This window comes from Podarcis pityusensis (assembly GCF_964106645.2).
Source record: "Podarcis pityusensis genome assembly, chromosome: 18".
NCBI lineage: Eukaryota > Metazoa > Chordata > Lepidosauria > Squamata > Lacertidae > Podarcis > Podarcis pityusensis.
The window spans coordinates 8,989,610-9,009,789 of record NC_138043.1 but is presented as its reverse complement, the minus strand read 5'-3'; the positions used below and the strand labels follow the sequence as shown (position 1 = coordinate 9,009,789).

Sequence of the window (20,180 nt, the reverse complement as noted above, 5' to 3'; positions counted from 1 at the left end):
ATTAAGAAAAACTGGGTCTTTTACCTCTATAATGTCAACAGTGGACTTTTAGAACAGGAGCTGGCATTGCACAAAGGTATTAAGTTACTAAATCGTTGTGAAATACTTTTATTGAGTGAAATAGTGTAATTAACCTTGTCAAACAATAATCTGAAACAAACATTATTATCTTATACAAATAATACAGTATTATTGATACGTTAAATTTTTGTGGTCTTTCTTCTTTTCTTTTTTAACCTTCTCTGTCTCTTATTAGTCAACTTTCCCAAGATAATTTTTGGTTAGACCTGTGAAAGACCTGAAAGTAATTTTAGTGTATACAGTATATATTATTTTTACTCAGGTCTGGTTTTGTGTCTCATGCTCTCTGTAAGCTGTTCAATATAAATTATATTTATTTTTTTCTTTTCTTTTGCTATAGCTATTTTCTTGTAAATGAAGAGAAGAGAAAAACGAAAGAAATAAACATAAATGTTAAAATTTAGTATTTTGATTGAAATATATTCAGTACAAAGTATTTCAGTATGTCACAAGTTTATCCCATCATTAAACTCTACGGTGGGGAAGTAAGTATTGCAAGTAGATGATGCCATAATAGAAACAAGAAAATACAGTGGTACCTCTGGATATGAACTTAATTCGTTCTGGAGGTCCGTTCTTATCCTGAAACTGTTCTTAACATGAGGCGCCATTAGCTCGCATTCCGGGGCAAAGTTCGCATCTGGGAGCAACTACTTCCAGGTTAGCACAGCTCGTAACCTGATGCATGCACAACCAGAAGCGTTTGTATCCAGAGGTACCACTGTAAAGAGGTTAGCTTATTCCTTCACGGAGGGATTCTTAACTTCACTCAGTGCGGTTTATTTGTGTCCTGTGGTCCAAGAATAGGTGGTTAAGGATATTTGCCTGGCTATTGGAATAGCATGCCACCCCCCAATCAGCTGTACGTTAAACAATTTGCTTTTTCATAAATGGAATTATATATAGTTTATATACAATTTATATAGTTGGGTGAAGATTTTATTTTAAATCCATGTTTCTTGATGTAGTTAAAGATTATTGTAAGATGACCTCTTTGAAGATGGTTTTATGAAGCATTTTAGATAATTTTCTCCCTGCCCCCAAGTTCTTCATACAATTGCTTAGTCTCTTCTCACAGCTTGCTAGCATTCATCTGCAGTAAAGCTCTGAATCTGGGTCAGTGTGTCACACCCACTGTTGGAGGGCCTGAAAGCATGTCCTGTGACCAGGAGTGCAAATACGTTGAGTTTAGAGAGGCAGTACAATACAATAATGGCTTTTAGACTAGCTTGTGGCGCTGAACAGAAAATGGTTGCATTTGTATATTGACAAAATGCGGAGGAAGAGAAAGAGACTGAATGAATCAACCACTGAAGAATATAATTGCATGCTTGTAATTTTTATGGTAGCGGGTTTTTTGGGGGGGAGGACTGTTTATGTAACCAACAGTGGCATTAATTTTGTCATGTATTTGCTACCACCTCTCCCACTCCCCCGCTCTAAAAATAGGTGAAGTAAATATGACTTTGCTCATGTGCACAGTTGAGGGAAGGAGGTCTGTGTTGTTGAGGATGATACTTTTGGTGCTTTAACTGTCTGTGTTTACAACTAAATCCAAGCTATTTACATATTTGTCTCAAGCAGCATATCTCACTAGCGGTTTTTAGTGGGTAAAACTCTAATTTGCTTTTCTTTCAAAATATAAACCTATACACATATGAAACATAAGTAAGGGTAAAAAAGGTAAAGCACCCCTGAGTGGGTCAAAGTCGATTATAGGGTGCAGCACTCATCTCTGCTTTCAGGCTGAGGGAGCTGGCGTTTGTCTGAAGACAGCTTTTCAGGTCATGTGGCCAGCATGACTAAACCTCTTCTGGTGCAACGGAACACCGTGATGGAAGCCAGAACACACAGAAATGCCATTTAACTTTCTGCCACAGTGGTACCTATTTATCTACTCATGCTGGTATGCTTTCAAACTCTTGGTTGGCAGGAGCTGGAACAGAGCAATGGGAGCTCACCCCGGACCTTATGATTGGTAAGCCCAAGAGGCTCTGGGTCCCATACATGAAACATAAGGATGTTTGTCAGGCTTTCCCCATGTCCAAAATACTCAAAATCCAATCCATTAGGTGTGCCTGCCTAGCTTCCCTGCACAAATGCTTTTTCACCCACTATGGCATACGCACCTATCAATTTCAAATCTTTTCTACTTAATAAACCATCCCCTCTAGCTTCTACAGTGGAATGGTTCAGATATATTGCTCAACCATAGTTTACCGTTACAAGAACAAATCTCAGGCTCATTTGCTCACTCTGCATGGCTGTGAGGGGCTTGCAGGTTCTCATTTCTGTTTTTAATTAACCACACCGTGTCATGTCAGCTGAACCTGAAAAAGTGTGAGTGGTTTTAAATATGTAACTTTGAAAGAAACGAAGCTCAAACCATAGCTTAAGAAGTTGGGATGGTTTTGGGTTGTTTGTTGATACAACAATCAGTAGTTAAGATTAGATATAGTTTAGTTTTCAGGCATAGAGCAGCTAAACTCTGGTTAAACTAAGATGGAAGCCGAAGCTTCTGATCTTCATAATGACCACTGGTAGTGCCAATAAAAGAGGCATACAAGAAGACACTCAAATTATATAGCAGTGTTCCTAAAGTGGTGAGCAAGAGGCAACAGCAGGAGGATTTAAGATGTAAAACAGATATTGGTACCTGGCATGCCACATTTACCATCGCTATTGACTTGGAGATCCTGGGATCGATCGCAGGCTCCTCTTCCTCCTCCTTCTGAAGCCAGCTTACCTTCTTGGGGTGGGGGGAGTAGTGCTCCGGTGGGGGGGGGGGGAGGCAGGAAACGAAAAGCTCTGTGTCTGCTTGCTAGTTCAAATGCAAGGAAAAGAATAAGAAAGGAGCGCACCCCAAACAGCGAGAAAGGCAAATAACAAAACACATGGGGAAAAGCCCCCTTAGTGCTCCATGAGTTTGAGTAAGGGAAAGGCTTTAACGCGACAGCAGGGGAAAGAGAGGTGGAGAAAGGGCTTCGGGATGCTGACGCGAAGTCAGCTGAGATTTAAAGCAACAGTAGGGGAAAGACGGAGAAGCCCGGGGCATGCTCCTCAGATCTGTGTAAACTAATATAAAAATATAGTTTGACTTTTCTCACTTGTTTAGTTACTTGTCCATCTAACAACTATTTGGATCTGTCATGGTGATATCCAAACATAACTACTGTATCTGTGAAATAAAGTTCCATATTTTTATTTATTTATTTAAAATGACTTCGGAGGGTGATAGATCACTGCCAGTTTTTTATATTGGATTGTAGATCACACCCTACTTTGTCCGTTGTCATTACAATAAGAGGTCTGAAAATAGTTTATTGTAAGAAACCGCTAGTCAGACTGAAGATACCAGTAGCCCCCTATTTCTCAAGCATAGAATGTGGGCAGATTCTTTTTCCTGGACCCTCCTTCAGTGTTAAATGTTTCCTTATAAAAAAAATCATTTCCTAGCTTCATTAGTAACAGTGAATGGATGACAATTGCAAATACAGTATTAGGCAAACTTGGCAGTTTCAGAGTTTTTGGCTTTGTTTTCTAAATACAAGTAAAACAAACATTCTAAATGAGATCACACTGTAGAGCATCAGAGATTTTTTGTGTGCAAATTGCCAGGTGCAAATTGCCTTAATTTGCACAGGAAAAATAGAAACAAAAATTTAAAATTTTCTGGAAAACCAACAAATGTAAATAGCTAGATAATTCTAGAATAACTTTCTCTAAACTTGACTGCTATTCCATTTCTAATTTCATTGAGGATGATGATTTGTAGATATGGGATCCTGGCTCCAAAATAAGGAACTACACTTGAAGTTGGAACTGTTTATTCTTTGAATTGAGGAAGACATGCTATTATTTCTGTTCTCTCCATGTGAAATCATTAAGGAGCACATTAAGAACATTCTCTGTATTACAGTAGGTTTTGCTGGTATGTTGCAGATGAAATGTTAAACTGGCCCTGTGCAAATAGTAGGTGTCTCAGTGAAGACATTTTAGCCCACATACTGTAATAGTCCTGAGAAGGAAAGCTGAAATTGTACATCTTCCATTGGTACTGGAAAAGAAAAAAGGGGGATATATTACGTCTTTAAACATAGCATGTATCAAATGTAGCAAAGAAAGATCTAAGCAAATGTTAGTTTAACTAACCCTTGGAAGCAGTGCTTGTGAGATTTTCATGAAAAAGTAGGGGAAATAGTTTCTGGTAGGGGTAAACACTGGTCAAAGATTGCAATTGTATCGGTACCATTGGGAAGCAGCCTGATCTACTTTGGAGCCGCACTCTGTCTTTCCACTTTGTACTGTTATTCAAGAATGAATTAGATCTGTTAAAAAAGAAGTGTTGTTTTCTCCCTATTCAACATAATGGGGAATCAAAAAATGATTGTAACTTCCCACCCTTTTTTATGGAAATGGGTGAAATGTACTGGCATAGCTCCTCTCGAGTTGATCCAGTCTGCCAAATTGTAAGATACACCCAGGGGAGTTTGTGCAGGGTACATTAAAGCTTTTTTTAAAAAAATGAAGAAAAAGTCTAGGGAACTGGGTTCGTGTCTCCGCTCCTCCACATGCAGCTGCTGGGTGACCTTGGGGTAGTCACACTTCTCTGAAGTCTTTCAGCCCCACTCACCTCACAGGGTGTCTGTTGTGGGGGAGGAAGGGAAAGGAGAATGTTAGTCGCTTTGAGACTCCTTAAAGGGAATGAAAGGTGGGATATCAAGTCCAAACTCTTCTTCTCTTCTTCTTGTGAAGACAAGGCATTATGAGTTGGATGTAGCAGTCTTAGGTGCAAAGGAACTCTTTGCTGAATTACTGTGAGTGGATCATATTCCTTGACAGATTACTAAAGGAAGACTTGCGAGTTAAATTATGGAATCAAATTGAACTTGTAACATAGGATACCCAAGTTTAATCTTTCTTTGTTTATATTTTTGTGCCTTCTGTTGTATACTATAATCAATTCTGTACAGTGTGTCCTTATTCCAAGCTTAAATGGGGACATTTGATGCTAACGACCGGGCTGACTTTAAATGGCAATTAGCAGAACCTGCCTAACTTGGTACTTTGTAGTAATACCCTGTTGTATTTTTTTGTGGAGAGGGGGGAAACAATTTTGTCATTTTTGCTTTCAGATTATAAAGTGATCTACAGGAGTATCAAATCAATAATTATTGGGATGGAAAAAGCTCAGCTACCATGAACATTTTTTAGTGTGTATCAATTCAAAATTTGTGCTGCCATGTGCAAAAACATTGAGTGTTGAATGGTTTTGAATCCTTTATAGGTTTTACTTGTCTGGTTCATAGGATTAGGAATTACATTTGTCCACATACCCCTGTAACGATGCTGGCAAATCAGACATTTGTTCCAGACATTTAGTTTCAAGGCAAAGCTTGAGATCTGAAAATTTATTTCCTCTTGATATTTCCGCAGTTGTGTCTTGTGGAAAGATTTTTGCATATTTATTTTTGTTTTATGTCAACTGTTTTGGCTTCATACAGGCGTGCTGTGGTTGCTAGTCTGAAAAAAGCTTTAGGCCATGTAAGTCCACATGCTCCTTGTTTGCTAAAAGTTAGGGTGTGAGAAAATATTGTACTATTTTTTTTTAAAAAAATGCACATTTTTAACACTGGAAGAGTTGAATTTGAGTAATAGACATGTTTCTTGCAGAGCTCCCGGTTTTTTTCTATAGAGTTTTCAAATTGGATCAAACTTTTCTGTAGTTAAAAAAGTATATCTTCTTCAATATCTAATTCTCTAGCCACAGCTTTGTCCATAAATTTAGTGCAGGTTAGTGCCTGATAGGGCCAAAATACTGCACTTCACCTGATGTTGTATGCATATGGAAGTCTGCGAAACATTTGGGCAATGCTTTCTTATATCCCAGGTAGAGCATGTAAGTCTCATGACATCAGTGGAATTACATCAGCATAATTGCATCCTTATGATGAAAGATTAATCAAATTTTGTATAGTCGTGAAACCTATATTTCCAAAGAGTTGCTGCTGCGCAGAATAGATTGACCCCATCATAAGCATCACATAACATTTTTATTTCTGAGAAAGAATGCAATTAGTTGTTCGTTATTGTCTGTTTCTGTTAATTTTATTCTGGTGTTTGGAGACCTCAACAGGAAAAAAATAGGATAACCTGAAGGCAGGAGCTGTGAAGTGGTGAATCTAAATGTCCCACATATAGAGCAGGAGTGGGCAAGCTTGCTGGATTTTTTTTTGGGGGGGGAGTAGGTTTTTTTGTGCCTTTAACAGCTGCATGGTGGGCAGAAATTAAACAGGAAATTACACTATCAACAAGCATCCTGGCTAACCATAGAACATCTGTCATTCATGGCCACTGGTCCAGATGGAAAAGAGATACTACCACCAGCTCCAGTCTGGTTGCTAGCGTGGATCAGGACAGATGTGGCTTCTTGACACCTCCTCTTCATTGCCCTCTTTGCTGTTAACCTTGGCTGCTGCAGCTGCAAGATTTGCTGTTGCCAGGACTCTGCATACTAGGGGAGCTGGAGCTGACATTGTCACCTGCTAAATAAAAGAGCCCAATACCATTGCTGGAGGAGGTGTTAATGGTGTCCACATTGGGGAAACCATCTGCCTTAATTGAGTTCTATTTAGGATAAATGGGTCTTTTTGGAGTAAAATGTAACCAAATAAGACTTCATACTATGATATCTATTACTTCAGGCATTTCTTTTAGAAAGTTATTCAATTAAAAGGTATCTGAAAAGCTAGTCTGGGTTTTATTTTTTATTTTTTTAAATTTTTTAAGGGTTCCAAAGCAGAGGGATAGCTTGCTGTTGCTTTGAAAGAATTCTTTTTAGTACTTCATTTCATGAACATTACAACAAATGTTGTATGGCATGGTATGGGGGTGGCATCTGTGATAACCTTAGTTAAAGGACCTGCTGAATCAAGCTAGTAGTCTCTCTAGTCTAGCATCCTGTTCTCACAGTGGCCAACAAGCCGCTGGTGTTCAGAGATCTACTGCCTCTGACAGTGGAGGTAGGACATAGCCATTGTAGCGATTAGCTGTTGATAGCCCCTATCCTCCATGAATCTGTCCAGTCATCTTTTAAAACGATGCATTTTGGTGCTCATTTCCTCCTGGGGGAGAGTCCCATAATTTAGCTCTATGCTTTGTGAATAAGTACTTTTGCTATCTGACATGGCATTAAACTTCATTGGCTTTCCCCCAGTTCTAGTGTTATGAGGGAGGGAGCAAAACTTTTCTCTATCCACTTTCCAATACATTCCAATTTTACAAATTTCTATGATGTCACCTCTTATCTTTTCTCTAAACTAACAATCTCAGGTTCTGTAACCTTGCCTCGTAGGAATGCTGCTTCATCCCCTTTCTGTTCATGCAGTGACATGTGGTCTCCTTCATTTGCCAGAAGCAGTGTTGGTTTGCTGTGCTTTTAGATAATTAGAGATTGTGAGTGCTGAGTTTCCTCCTCTCCTTCCACTGGGGTTCTATAGTTAGCTGTTGCAATAAGCTTATTTGTGTTAATTAGCTGGATGTACCTTTCAGCTAGCATCATCTGGGGACTTCAGTCTGAGAAGTACATGTCTTTCCCTCTTTGATTGTTGTGGATCCTGATTGGTATAAGATGCTTCCCACCTACATTTTTCTAATCTGGGCAGCAGTGGCAACTGAGACTCATTTGGTGACCCAGATTTTTCCTTATTTTGTTTCATTGCCATGAAATTTTACTTAGATATGGAATTAGATACAGTACTTGAGAAGCTTTTTTGTTTGCTTGTTAGAATGCAGAAATCTCGAATTTTACAAGGCAGGCTAAACAGCTCTTTGATGCAGATTTGATAAGAACCTGGGCTTTCTTCTGGTGGAATAGATGCCTAGGTCAGATTATGGTCAAAGACACTCTAGATCAGGAGTGGTCTAAGGTCAGTCTTTCATAGTCTTTAAAAAAACATCAACTTGAAAACCACTAACAATCCAATAATATATGTGTTCAGTCTAGGGAGCAAAAGTGCATCCTCAGGCACTCTTAAGTGACCCCATGTTTGCACTCTTGCTTAAGTATGGTCTTGCTGGATCATATGAGTGCTTCCCTGTATCAGGAAGTGTTTAATACTTGACGTTTTGGTATGTTCTGATATATGCTATGAGCTGCCTAGAGTGGCCGGGGAAACCCAGCCAGATGGGTGGGGTTTAAATAATAAAATTATTATTATTCGCAAGATGACCTAATCCAGCAGCCAGTGGTATTTTCTGCACATACATTATTATTTTTCATAATTCTTCTTTGGCTAGACATGAAGAGGAGCAAAGATGCATGCAGGTCTCTGAAGTTGAGTCCTCTGACCTTTTGGAATTCCTGCTACATCTCCTGCTGCTCAGATTTTGCCAGGAATTGCCTGCATATTTTCAAGCCATAGTGCTTTAATAGGTGCCAAATAAATGTAATATATAAATAAAGGACTTTTATAATGAGTGCCTTTTGCGGCGACCTGGAAGTAACAGAATGGGTTACTTCCAGGTCTTGCTGCTCGCACATTCGTAGACGCTCAAAATGATGTCACGAGCATACACAGAAGCGGCGAATCGCGACCTGCGCACGCGCAGACGCGGGTTGCGTTCTGCTCAGGTTGTGAACGGGGCTCCGGAACAGATCCTGTTCACAACGAGAGGTACCACTGTACTTAAATAGTTTTGCATCCTGCTGCCTTTTGTTTTTATGCAAACAGATTGAGGAATTGCTTGGGGCTAGACTAGGTTGTGGGGAATGCCATCATCCCATAACCCTCTGCTGCCCTCTGCTGATACTTCAGGTGAATAGTGTATTATCATTTTAAAATATAATCCTGTAGTTTTTATGTTTGCCAATAGAATGATTATGCTGAAATTAATTATGGCAGCTACTTCTATAAGGTGTTTCCTCATATAAAGTTACTCTTAACAAAAATCTTGGCTAACATGCCAAAGTAGATGAGGCACTGACTTGGAAATCTAAAGCAAATGAAACAGTTCTTTTCAGGTTGGTTGATGGTTTTTAAAATTCTGAGTGCTATTCTGCTGCTTCTGGTGTACAGAGCAAAATTGATACCAATCAGACTCTGTGATGCTCTATAATTAGTATATTCCACAAGTTAAAGAAAACTACCAATATTCCCTCTTTCTTAGCAGTGCATTGTAGTAGCTGTTAATGCATATTTTCAAAGGCAGCCTGTTCCAAAGAAGAAGCTGAATTATTGTAATACTGAGATGACCCCAGAAGGCAGGCCCCACCCTTTCCTTCCTAGCAGTAAGACACCAGCAGCAACTCCTATTCACCGAGAGGCTCTTGTTGAGGAGCAGTCGCCTTACCTTGCTTCATGGGTGAGCAGGCCCTGGACCATGCTATGAATACAGACCCTCCAAGTGTCCCTCTTTTCCAGGGACATCCCTGATTTAGAGAAGCCATCCCAGTTTCTGATTTGATCCCGGAATGTCCCGCTTTTACTTAGGATGTCCCTATTTTCATTGGAGAAATGTTGGAAGGTATGGAGTTATTCAACTCCTGAGCAGTCGGAAGGCAATCCTGTATAGGGAAGGTTTTTTTTTAATTGTTTAATGTTTTTTAAAAATATTTTTATACATGTTGGAAGCTGCCAAGAGTGGCTGGGGCAAACCAGTAAGATGAGTATAAATAGTAAAATTACCCTTATAGAATGGGACATCCCTATTTTTGTTGGAGAAATGTTAGAGGGTATGTGAATAACTGGGACAGAGCTGTTCAAAAGTATCTCTTTTGGTCAGAGTTCCTCAGACTCTCCTCCCTTGAGCCACAGTATATCTTGGACAAAAGGCAGCGCTTTTCCTTGGATAACTGCAAATTGTACTGTTCCTGTTTCCTCTGTCCTTGACTGAACCTAGGCACAGCAAAAAAGTGTTTCAGAAAAACACGTTGTAAACCTCAAAGGGGGAAATCACGTTGGCGAAAGACAGAACTCCGCAGCGCCATCTGGTGTCACAGTGTTATAACACATATAAAATGTTTTTTCTTTACTAATGTAGCCGAGTCCCTTGTAGCTTGAAAGGGCACTAATAGTGAGACCAGCAGCATGGTTAAATCTAAGATTGTTCACTTTGGGTTTAAAGTATGAAAAATGGCAGTAATCTGGGAAGGTAGCTCTGGGTGCAATGGGTCTTTTGTCAGGGGTAGGAATACGTTTTGCAGGCAACCTAACCTGAGAAGTTTAAAATGTACTGTAAAATGTTCTAATGCAGAAAGAAGTGATGGCACACCAAAACTTTTCCCTGTGCTTTGCATTCCCTTGTAGAGAATAAGAGGAAGTATGGTTTTGTAATGTGTATGGGTTGCTCGTGCATAAGTTGCCGCCTCTCCAGGCTTTGTTGCCTTGCTAAACCTTTCAGTCTGAGCAGCCCTTCACTTCGTGGCTGCCTCAGTCGCTAGCAGAATCCGTCAGTGGGCGTTTCTTAAATCTTTTCCAACATAAAAGTTTTTTGACACCCAGTCTCCTCCTACTCTCTCTGCGCGGAAGTCTTCTGCGCAGGGTGGGCGTGGGTAGCGGGGGACCAGTGCTCTCCCCGCTGGTGTCCGGTAAAGAGTCCTGGAGCCCTCTCGCCGATTCCCCCATCAGCCCCTCTTTATCCCTGGTGTTGCACTGATTTGCTTCCCCATCTGCGGAGCTGCCTCTCTCCCTGCTGGGCCCTTCTCCAGCATCATTTGAGAGCCTTCCCTCCGCTTCTAGCTCCAATGTCAGTTCCCTGACAGGTTTGTATAAATATAACTAGTGATTGTTTAAAATTACTTTTTAGCCACCCTGGGAATCATTTTTCTGAGGGTGCAGGATTTTTAAAAAAACAAAATAGTCACAATAATGGTTAGAGTTACTGTAATTGCAATGGGTGATATCCCATGTTAGCCATACTCAGAATAGAGCCACTGGAATAAATGGACTTGAGTAGCCTAAATTCATAAATTTCAGTAGGTTTGCTCTTGAGTATTGCTGAACAATAACAACTTCATCTCTTATTTAATTTTATACTATAACTAGAAGCTAGAATAAAATAAGTTGTCAAATTAAGAGTTCGCTTCTCCTCCCTGATTCTGGTGGTTGGGGAAGGCTACTTGGCCCAGATGTCTTACTCCCACTTGGCCCAGATGTCTGGAAAGCCACTGCAGGCAGTTCTTTCCCCTCCCCAGTGACAGCAAGCAGAAAGCCGTATCACTTTGGTTCCAAAACCTTAGATTGCTTAGTGTAAAATCTCAATAAGCTGCTTTACCACCTCCTAACCAGGGCATGGAATGTGTCAGTACATCTGCCACATTGCCCACCTTTGATAGCTGCAAATATGATTTCTTAATTATAATAGTAATAATACTAATTTATATTTTGTACCCTATCCCCTCTGACTGGGTTGCCCCAGCCACTTGGATCAGCTTCCAGCACTACATATAGAATATTCCTACAACTGACAAGTAGGTATTCTGCAATGACATTTAAAAGAATATCTCTAAGAAGATTGTCCTTGTTCCATGTTGACTTCTTGGACTGCTAAATATAAATAAGCATTTCCCATTGGATGCATAAAACTAAAAAAGAATACAAAAAGAAATGAATCAAAGAGAGTGTGGTGGTCTTCATTTAACTTTTATTTTTATCCTCTCTTACTTTCTTTGCTGTATAGGGGCTAAAAACTCACCAGCATGATGGGGTCTGAAAACCCAAGTCCACAGAATCCCAGCTGTAAAATCATGACGTTCCGTCCAACACTAGAAGAATTCCAGGACTTTGGAAAATATATTGCTTATATCGAATCCCAGGGAGCTCACAGAGCTGGACTTGCTAAGGTGAGTTTGATCTCAGTGGTCCAGGAAGTGGTCCCAGCTGATCTTCCTATGGTCTGGGACAGTAAAGGGCTTAATTGGTAGGAGCTTGGTTTTAATTGGGATTAAAGTAAAGATCAGGGATTGTCAACCTTTCGGTCCTTCAGTTGTTAAATTTTGAGAGGGTTGTGCGTACCAGTCACAAAATGGGTTGCCATTGAGACATGAGAATTCACAAAATGGCTGCCACATCTAAACGAGGGTGGGGGTAACAGAACCACAAAATAGTGCAAATGTGAAAGATTTTCTAGAAATTATTTCTTTTTACATTTCCACTACTTCGTTTGAGATGTGGGTTTAAATAGTGAAAGACGTTTCAGGAACCTCCTGGAACAAAGAGCAAAATCCCACTTAGCTCTTGATTCAGGACCTCCTGCCCAACCTTCCCAAGAGAAGGATGTGTAAATGACACTCGCCAAGTAGAATTTTGGTGCCTAAAGAGCAGAAAACCACAATAGAAAAAGCCAAGAGCCACCTGAAAGCAAAGCACACCCCTGTCTTCCTCCAAATTAACAGCTGACCAGGGAAGTTCAAACTCCCACTTAACCACAGTGTTCACGGGGACCCTGTTTGAATCTTCATCAGTGTAGCACCAACATGATACACAAACAGATCTGGGACACAGATCTGTATGATTTTTTACATGGGATTTCTCTCACACCATGATGCACCACAGATCACACCTATATTTAGATAATGGTTTGAGGCAGATCAGTTGTCAAAATCGTCAGGATACATATATCTTGCACCTTGAAATCATGGTTTTGATACGTAATAATGCTGGCTAGCACAAGAAAAGTGTTTTTTACTGTGCTGTCCACAAATACCAGTGCCAGCTTAAAGTTTGATACTGGCTTTTGGGGGTAGCTTTGGGAGTTGGGCAAATGAGCACAAAGGGAATGCCGTCTGTTGAATGTACTCTGTTGGCACCCCCCCACACACCTTTAAATAAAGTACCAATGCTTCCAGCCCCCTGTACCCACCATGGCCTGTGTGAGGTGGATGGCTGGAACGGCAGCGGGGGCTGCTTCACAATTTCCAGGCTGTCATCTTTAAAAAAAAAAATCTATTCTATTCATCACACTTAAAGTGCACAATATTTATTTTATTAATCATAATAATTTGTATTCTACCTTTTAGGATACAAATCCTTCCAAAGTGGCTTGTGGGTAACATTCAATTATATATTTTTAAAATGCAGTTAGTAATGCTAACATAAAGCTGTAGCTATGGGAGGGCTAGCCAGGTTTTTTTTGTTTTTTGTTTGCCCTGAGTGAAGCCTCCAGAGGGGTGTCATTTAGGCTCCCAGCTTCTGTGTGTGTACACAAATGTGCACAGAGGGGTGCTAAACAAGGTCTTTGACCCAGGTGAAATAAAGCCTAGTTTTGCCCCTGACTAACGTTAAAAAGTGGTGGCCGTGAGGAAGGTGTGGGAGTGGGGAAGTGGAAAATCTAGCTGGAAAAGGCTTAGTTTCTATTTATATAATTGCTTTCTCTTTAATATTTTCAACATGGGCATTTAAGTGTGTTGGAGCATCAGGAAAGTTGTCTCCGCATAGTTGAGCCTTATTTGCCACAACCTGGCACAAAAACACACGCAGGGGACATTCAGCAGAACAAAACAGCTTCAGCAAGGAGTGAGTTGAGTCAGCAAACAGAAGGTCCTCATTGAAGCAGGTCAATTACTATTTTTATTACAGATTCACAGGGGAAAGGAGTATTGTTGAAAGCTTTCCAGGTCATGTGTCCTTGTCCAGTCAAGTGTACTAATGAAGTTCACTAGGTTTGCTTCCTTAGAGGTAGATTATTCTAACTAGCTATCAGCCAGTTGTAGATGGCAGGTACAATGAGGTTTTCCTCTTCTATTGTCTGAGGCTTTTTGCTTTGCTGGGTGCTTAATTATTGTGTCTTAACTGCCTTTTTAGGCAGATAGCAAAAGGGCTTTCTACTGGAGAATTGGGGCAGGGGGAGTGTTACCATTTTAGGTGTGAATTAGGAATAGCAAGGGTGCCCACAGTGAATTCCATTTCCCCCTCCAAATCTTTGGAACCTGGGACACTTTTTTTATCTAAAAGCAAAACATGAAGCACATAGCGTGCTTCTTCTGAGAGTATTCCAGCCGAGGAACCCCACCTGGGCTGTAGGCCCTTGCCTGCCTAAGAAAGGAAGGAAGGAAGTAAACTTCAGCCTTTTTAATCCAGAGGTTTGTAGGCAGTAAGTTCCTAGTTCAGGCTGGCCAGGCGCCGTTTAATTTTGCTTTGCTGTTGGAGTTTTCTGCATTGTTCAGTTTCCCAGGACTTCTCTGGATATCTTCCAGTTAGCTGGCCTCCACTAGACTCAGCATGGGCTCCTTGATCACGGTGAAACAGATGGTTTGTTTTCTTAGTTGAGTTGCACTGTATGTAGCAGCAGCTTATCAGTATCCTACAAATAGGCTGTGTTGTACAATCAGAAAGCTTCTTGCCCTTTTCAAGGTGCCAACATAAGACAAAAAAATTCCTCTCAATATTGGTTGGAGTTGGTGTGACAAAGGACAAGGAAGGAAGGGATATGTGAACTGACATTGGGTGGAGAAGCCAATATAAGCAAGGCAGTTTAATTGCTGTTACATAAGATGCTCAGGCTTAATAAGTTGCCAGTGGGGAGTCACTTTTTTAATTCCAAGAATGCCCCTCGAGGTACTTTGATGCCTCCTTTATCTCCAGCCAAAATGTGACTCTTCCATGTTCTCTTGCTTTGAGTGAGGGAGCGTTGAGAATATTGCCTTTGATAGGGATAGTCATGCTAGCAGTTTCTGCTCAGAAGGACCCAACATCTAGGGTTGGGCATTTGCCAAAAAAAATTTGGTCAACTGACCAAATATACTGTCAAAGTGTGGTCAGATGTTTTTAAAGCCTTATCAACAAATTTGATATGTAAGAACAATAAAGTAAAAATGAATTAAGTGAAATTAAGAAAAATTGAATTCATTAATTTCATTGTTTTGCAGTAGCACTCCCTCCCTCCCTCTCTTGCTATTATAACCAATTTTAGGTTCAATTTGTCTTAAATGTGAACCATTTATTGCAGAGTAACTACTTGTCTTGGCTTTTATCTTAGAAGACCATGATCAGCCTACAGTTATAGAACTGGCACTACCTGGTTCCTGTAGCAAATGAGTTGGAGTCACAAGGAATTGCAGGCAGTGACCTTTGCTGTTGACGACTGCTCCTACTGCAGTTATAACTCATAGGCAGCAGAAACTTTGCTCATCTGCTAGGTTTGCAGCTGACTGATGTAGGAATGGATTCAAATAACCTTGACTCCTGCCCTTTCTAGAAGTGGCACCATAATGAAATAAATAGCTGACTGTGTATACAGTGGCATTCTTAGCTTCATTGAATATTTGACCAATATGTGATCAATTGACTCTCAGTTGATATTTGACCAGTGACTTGACCAGGATGCCAAGCGTACTAGCTTCTACAACTGATGATGATATTGGTATACTATTATAATAATAGTAAAGGAGCTTCCTCCGAACTAAAGAAGTAGTGAAGCCAAGATAATCCTGGCTGCTGTTTCAATGACAAAAATAATTATGTTACTGTAATCCTTGTGCCTCTTAGTGGTGAGATCTTGACATGTGCTTTCCCACCTGCTTTCCAGGTGATTCCTCCCAAGGAGTGGCAGCCACGCAGGACCTATGACGATATTGACAGCATGGTCATCCCCGCTCCCATCCAACAGGTGGTGACTGGGCAGTCGGGACTCTTCACCCAGTATAATATTCAGAAGAAACCAATGCTGGTTGGAGATTATCGTCACTTGGCCAATAGTGAGAAGTATGTATATGTTAGGACCATTATGGTGTTTGTTTTAAAATGGACCATGATTTAACAGTGGGAGAAGCCCTTTTTTATTTAGTATTGATAGAAGCAGTTGTTGACCATGGGTGTTGGCCATGTTTAGCTTCCTCTGTGATGCACCTTCCTGTCTTTTTTATAGGGTTTGAGCCTACACACTTTTATGGCAGAGATGGGCAGTCTTTTTCTGTCAAGGGCCACACTCTCGGGGATAATCTCTAAGAAGCTGCATGCCTGCTATGGTCAGAGCCAGAGACAAAAGTACTCTGGATTAACTCATCTCGAATAAAGACTTTCCCTCCTTCAATTTCTACTATGGCTACTTTAGATTAGACTTCTACTGAGGTCTACTCAAAGGAAGCCCCACTGGGGTTTGATGGGATTGCCCTCCTGCTGTTCTGGAAAGCAAGTTGAAGTAATTTCTCTCTACAAATGCGTGCAGATACAGCAGAATCTCAACAATTTGTTCTTAGCTATCTGGGGAAAAACATATGCTACCCAAGCTATACAAAAAAGGGGAAATGCTTTTTTGAAAATAATATAAAATATTGTCTCAGTTGCTCTGAAATTACATAGAAAGGAAGAAAAAGCAGTTTGAAAGCCAGAGAAAATAAGTAGGGAAGGAAGGAAGTCTAATGGGGTTTGAAGAATGAGGGCAGCTTTAGGAGGAATCGGAGAAAGGGGAGGTGCATCAAATGAAGTGATTCCCACAGGTGCATTCTGGAGTACACACGGCTAAAGCACCTTTCCCGCATGGTTCTTAATATGGGACGGGGCATAAAAGGTTGCATGGCCCTGCTGTTGAGCAAAGAGGGGTAACCTAAATTTTCTCTGTGTGTGTGTGTGTGCGTTTTGTTGGCTGCAATCATCAGCTACCACAATTCTGGTGCTTTTAAGGTAACCGGCTAAGCCACATTGGGGGGCGGGAGAGGCTCCCCAGTAGTCTAGTTGCCCTGATGTGGCTTGTCAGGTGGAATAAATCTTTACATAGAAATTGCTTTTCTGCAGGAAAGTCATGCGCACTTTCAACCCTATGTGCCAGCTCCAGCGATTTAAAGCTCCTCCACACGTATATGTGTGTCGTGTGGCTGCAGCTGTGTAGTTTGCACACTGTTCCCTACATAGAAGCACATTCCTTATAAAAGTGATCAGGTGTGTGAAGTACAAGCATGTGAGATTAAGTGGGTTTGCCATGTCTAATCTTTTGCTTCCTCTTCTTTTTCATTTACCAGGTACTGTACCCCCCGGCACCAAGATTTTGATGACTTGGAACGCAAATACTGGAAGAATCTGACTTTTGTGTCTCCTATTTATGGAGCAGATATCAGCGGTTCCCTTTATGATCCAGTAAGCGACAGTGAGATGAGATGAGTGTGTGTCCGCTCTGCAGACCCAGATCAGTTTGAAGCAGGTTTCATTGTAATTCTAATTAAATGGAAGTGCTGAGAACCTTTTGTGCAGGGATTTCTGGCTTTTTTCAAAAGTACTGCATTTCTTGTGATTCCTTAGTTAGGAGCTGTGACTGGCTTAAGGTGACCCTTAAGCAGAACTCGGTGGATATAGCCTTATGTGCATTATACTTAGAGCAGGTTTCAGTCATGATTTGTCTCCCTCTTCCAACTTCCATTGTCATCCTTCCCCCCTTCCACTGTGAATCAGATCTCTCCTTAACACTGGTGGAGAGTAAATCATGTTGCAGAGGGGAGTTTTTGTACCTGTTTGATGGTGTGTGTGTGTGTATGCGTATGCCAGTTCTTTCCCTCAGACCTGCTGCCCAGTGGACCACTGCGTGTCCCATACCCCTGCTGTTGGTAATGGCTGCAGGCACCCTGCTCTTGCCACATGTGTTTCCTTAAGACATTGCATGTGGATGTGGCAGCCAGCAGCCTCTCTGTCCTGAAGCAAAAGGATCTCCTGCTTTCCCTCCTGAGAGTGGCTTCTTTCTCCTCCTATAGGATGTGGAACAGTGGAATATTGGGAATCTGAACACTCTACTAGATATGGTGGAACATCAGTGTGGAATTATCATCGAAGGCGTGAACACCCCCTACCTCTACTTTGGGATGTGGAAAACCACATTTGCTTGGCATACAGAGGACATGGATCTTTACAGCATCAACTACCTGCATTTTGGAGAGCCCAAATCTTGGTGAGTATGTTGTGGGTGGGTATTTAGCATTACAAAAGAGACCACAGAGCCATCTGGGTCCAAAGCAGGACCACTAGCAGGGTTGGCATTCCTGGGAAGCTTCTTTGTGCTCAAATCCTACCCCTGGATGCTCTGTACCAAGGAACCACAAGCTTTGAACCAAGCCAACATTACCTACCAAAGCTGGAAGGGCCGTAGCTGAGTGGTTCAGTCTCCTGGTACATGGCAGTGCTATGTAGTCCAGTGTCCTGGTGAAACCTCACCCTTTGCACAGAGATCATCCAGAGAATGGGCGTGTCACCTGAAAGTGTCTGCAGAGTAAGGGACAGAACCCAATCACATACAGCAGTTGAGAAAGCCTCCTTGTGATGTGACTCCAAAAACCTACAATTCTGCTTCCGCACCCAGGAAAACATCAGGCAAAAATAGGAATATGCAAATCAGGCAGTTTCTGGTAATCTCCTGTTTGGCAAACTCCTGCTGCAGTGATGCAAAGCGTGAGTATGTCATGTCTTGTCATACCCTTGGCACACTGTGCCTTTTGGGGGGAAATCTGCAACGGTCAGAACCTGTTAAGTTGAGAAATGGGCAGGCCTTTCCTATGTAGCAGCATACGGCTGGGAGTTTTGCTACCGCTGTAGCTTTATTAGTAAATGGTATGTCCATATATGCTACTGTTGATGTGGAAAAGAGCTGTCAGGGAAGAGGCAGCCTTCTGATTCCTGGGTGCATGGTTTTTTAATTGCATTTAATGCATGGCAACTTGATGGATGTCCCAAAAGTGTACTTTCCTGAGATTAGTGATGCAACTTATAAATACTGACATTTCCAGGCAAAGTGGATCTGAAATGTCACTGGAAAGCTGTTGTCTGCCAGAGCACTGTAACGAGATTATTTTCTGCAGTATGATTTCCCATTGGCACTACTGGTCTCCAGGATGACAGTGCCTGAGGGTGTGCAAGAGGTGCCAGGAGCATGGCTCAGACCCCAGTTAATGAGACCATTTTTGCAGTTGCCATTGCATTCCGCATAGGAATGGACTAATCCAACTAGGGCTTTGGTGTCATGGTGCAGTTGTTGTTGTTTTAAACAAAAAACAAAACATGGCCTCAGGATTTTTCACATTTAGTCCAAAAGACATACCTCTTCCAGGGGCACCTTTTTGTTTCTGAAGCACACTTTAACTTAGAGATTGATTTATTGTACGCGCTCACAGCTCATCTCTTCATTTTTGAAAGCTCAAAAAATCTTGCTTTATTTGCTTCCTGGCCTCCGCTAGGTGGTGCTAGTTCCAAAGCTAGAAGTTCTCTTGGTTCTTTAGACACAGCTATATTTTCAGTGGTTTGATTTTAGCATGCTAATGGGGCTGGGAGCTGAGCTTCTGACAAAGCTCTAAGACAGACCTCTAGCAGGAAAGGAGTATATTTTTCCTACTTTAATTTTTCTCTGTTTCATTAGTTTTCAGATCTACAGAGGTAAAGGCAATCCTTAGCAAAGTTCTTCCCCCATTGGACTAGCATAAGTGGCACTAGAACGTTGCATTTACATCTTTTTGGCATCAATTGAAGATTTTCCTCTTCACCCAGGCATTTGATTGTTAACTTCTCTGTTACTCTTATGGTTGTTTTAGCTGGCTTGTATATGTGATGAGAGGATTGAGTTTCTGTCTGTTTCTTTTAGAATTAGTTTATGATCATTTTGAGTGTTTGCTTTTAATTATTTTGTTGGTTTTTTTGTACTGTAGGTTGCCTTGAGCCTTTTTGTAGTAGGTGCCTTTACAAATGAAATTAATAATGTTAATAGTAGCAATATAATTCTCACGTAGTGATTTATTCAAAGTGGAGGGTGTGGTGGTTGAAATCTGTTCTGAGTTGCAGCTAGACCTTCCAGTCAATTTGCACCTCTCTTTTTATCCTGATGGCTCTGCCTTCCCCCATCCATTGCAAACACACAAAGGGATTTTGTAACCCTTTGTCTTTTTCTCTACATTAATATCCTTCAGGAGTAGCAAAGGCAGAATGGTTGGCACCTTGTAAAACAGGAGCACAATATAAAAGCCTCCAGAAAGCAGAGGGACCATAACTCAATGATAGAGCACCTGCTTTGTATGCAGAAAGTCCAAGATTCACTCCCTAGTGCATCTTGTTAAAAGGATCTGGTAGCAGTTGATGGGAAAGTCTTCCCTCTCCCTGAGACTCTGGAGAGATGCTGCTGGTCAGAGTTAATGA

General features: G+C 41.2%; 2 protein-coding genes across 5 annotated transcripts in view; one reads left to right on the top strand and one right to left on the bottom strand.

The window, feature by feature from the left end:
• KDM4B (lysine demethylase 4B) overlaps window positions 1-20,180 on the top strand; it is a 180,834-nt gene that overhangs the window by 13,463 nt on the left and 147,191 nt on the right. For 2 of the 3 annotated variants that reach the window (XM_080988779.1, XM_080988781.1), the window contains exons 2-5: window positions 11,761-11,923; window positions 15,607-15,782; window positions 17,036-17,150; window positions 17,759-17,952. In XM_080988779.1, coding sequence (XP_080844905.1) covers window positions 11,780-11,923; window positions 15,607-15,782; window positions 17,036-17,150; window positions 17,759-17,952 — 629 coding nt within the window. In that variant the 5' untranslated portion in view covers window positions 11,761-11,779. Of the gene's footprint in view, window positions 1-11,760; window positions 11,924-13,482; window positions 13,636-15,606; window positions 15,783-17,035; window positions 17,151-17,758; window positions 17,953-20,180 lie in introns of those variants that run through there. The other variant, XM_080988780.1, reaches the window with a different exon arrangement.
• LOC308467332 (perilipin-3-like) overlaps window positions 1-20,180 on the bottom strand; it is a 175,117-nt gene that overhangs the window by 85,607 nt on the left and 69,330 nt on the right. Inside the window, exon 1 of one of the 2 annotated variants that reach the window (XM_080988979.1) lies at window positions 6,024-6,027. The exons of the other annotated variant lie outside the window; for it this stretch is intronic. The gene's annotated coding sequence lies outside the window, so the exon portion shown is untranslated. Of the gene's footprint in view, window positions 1-6,023; window positions 6,028-20,180 lie in introns of those variants that run through there. 2 annotated transcript variants of the gene reach the window in all.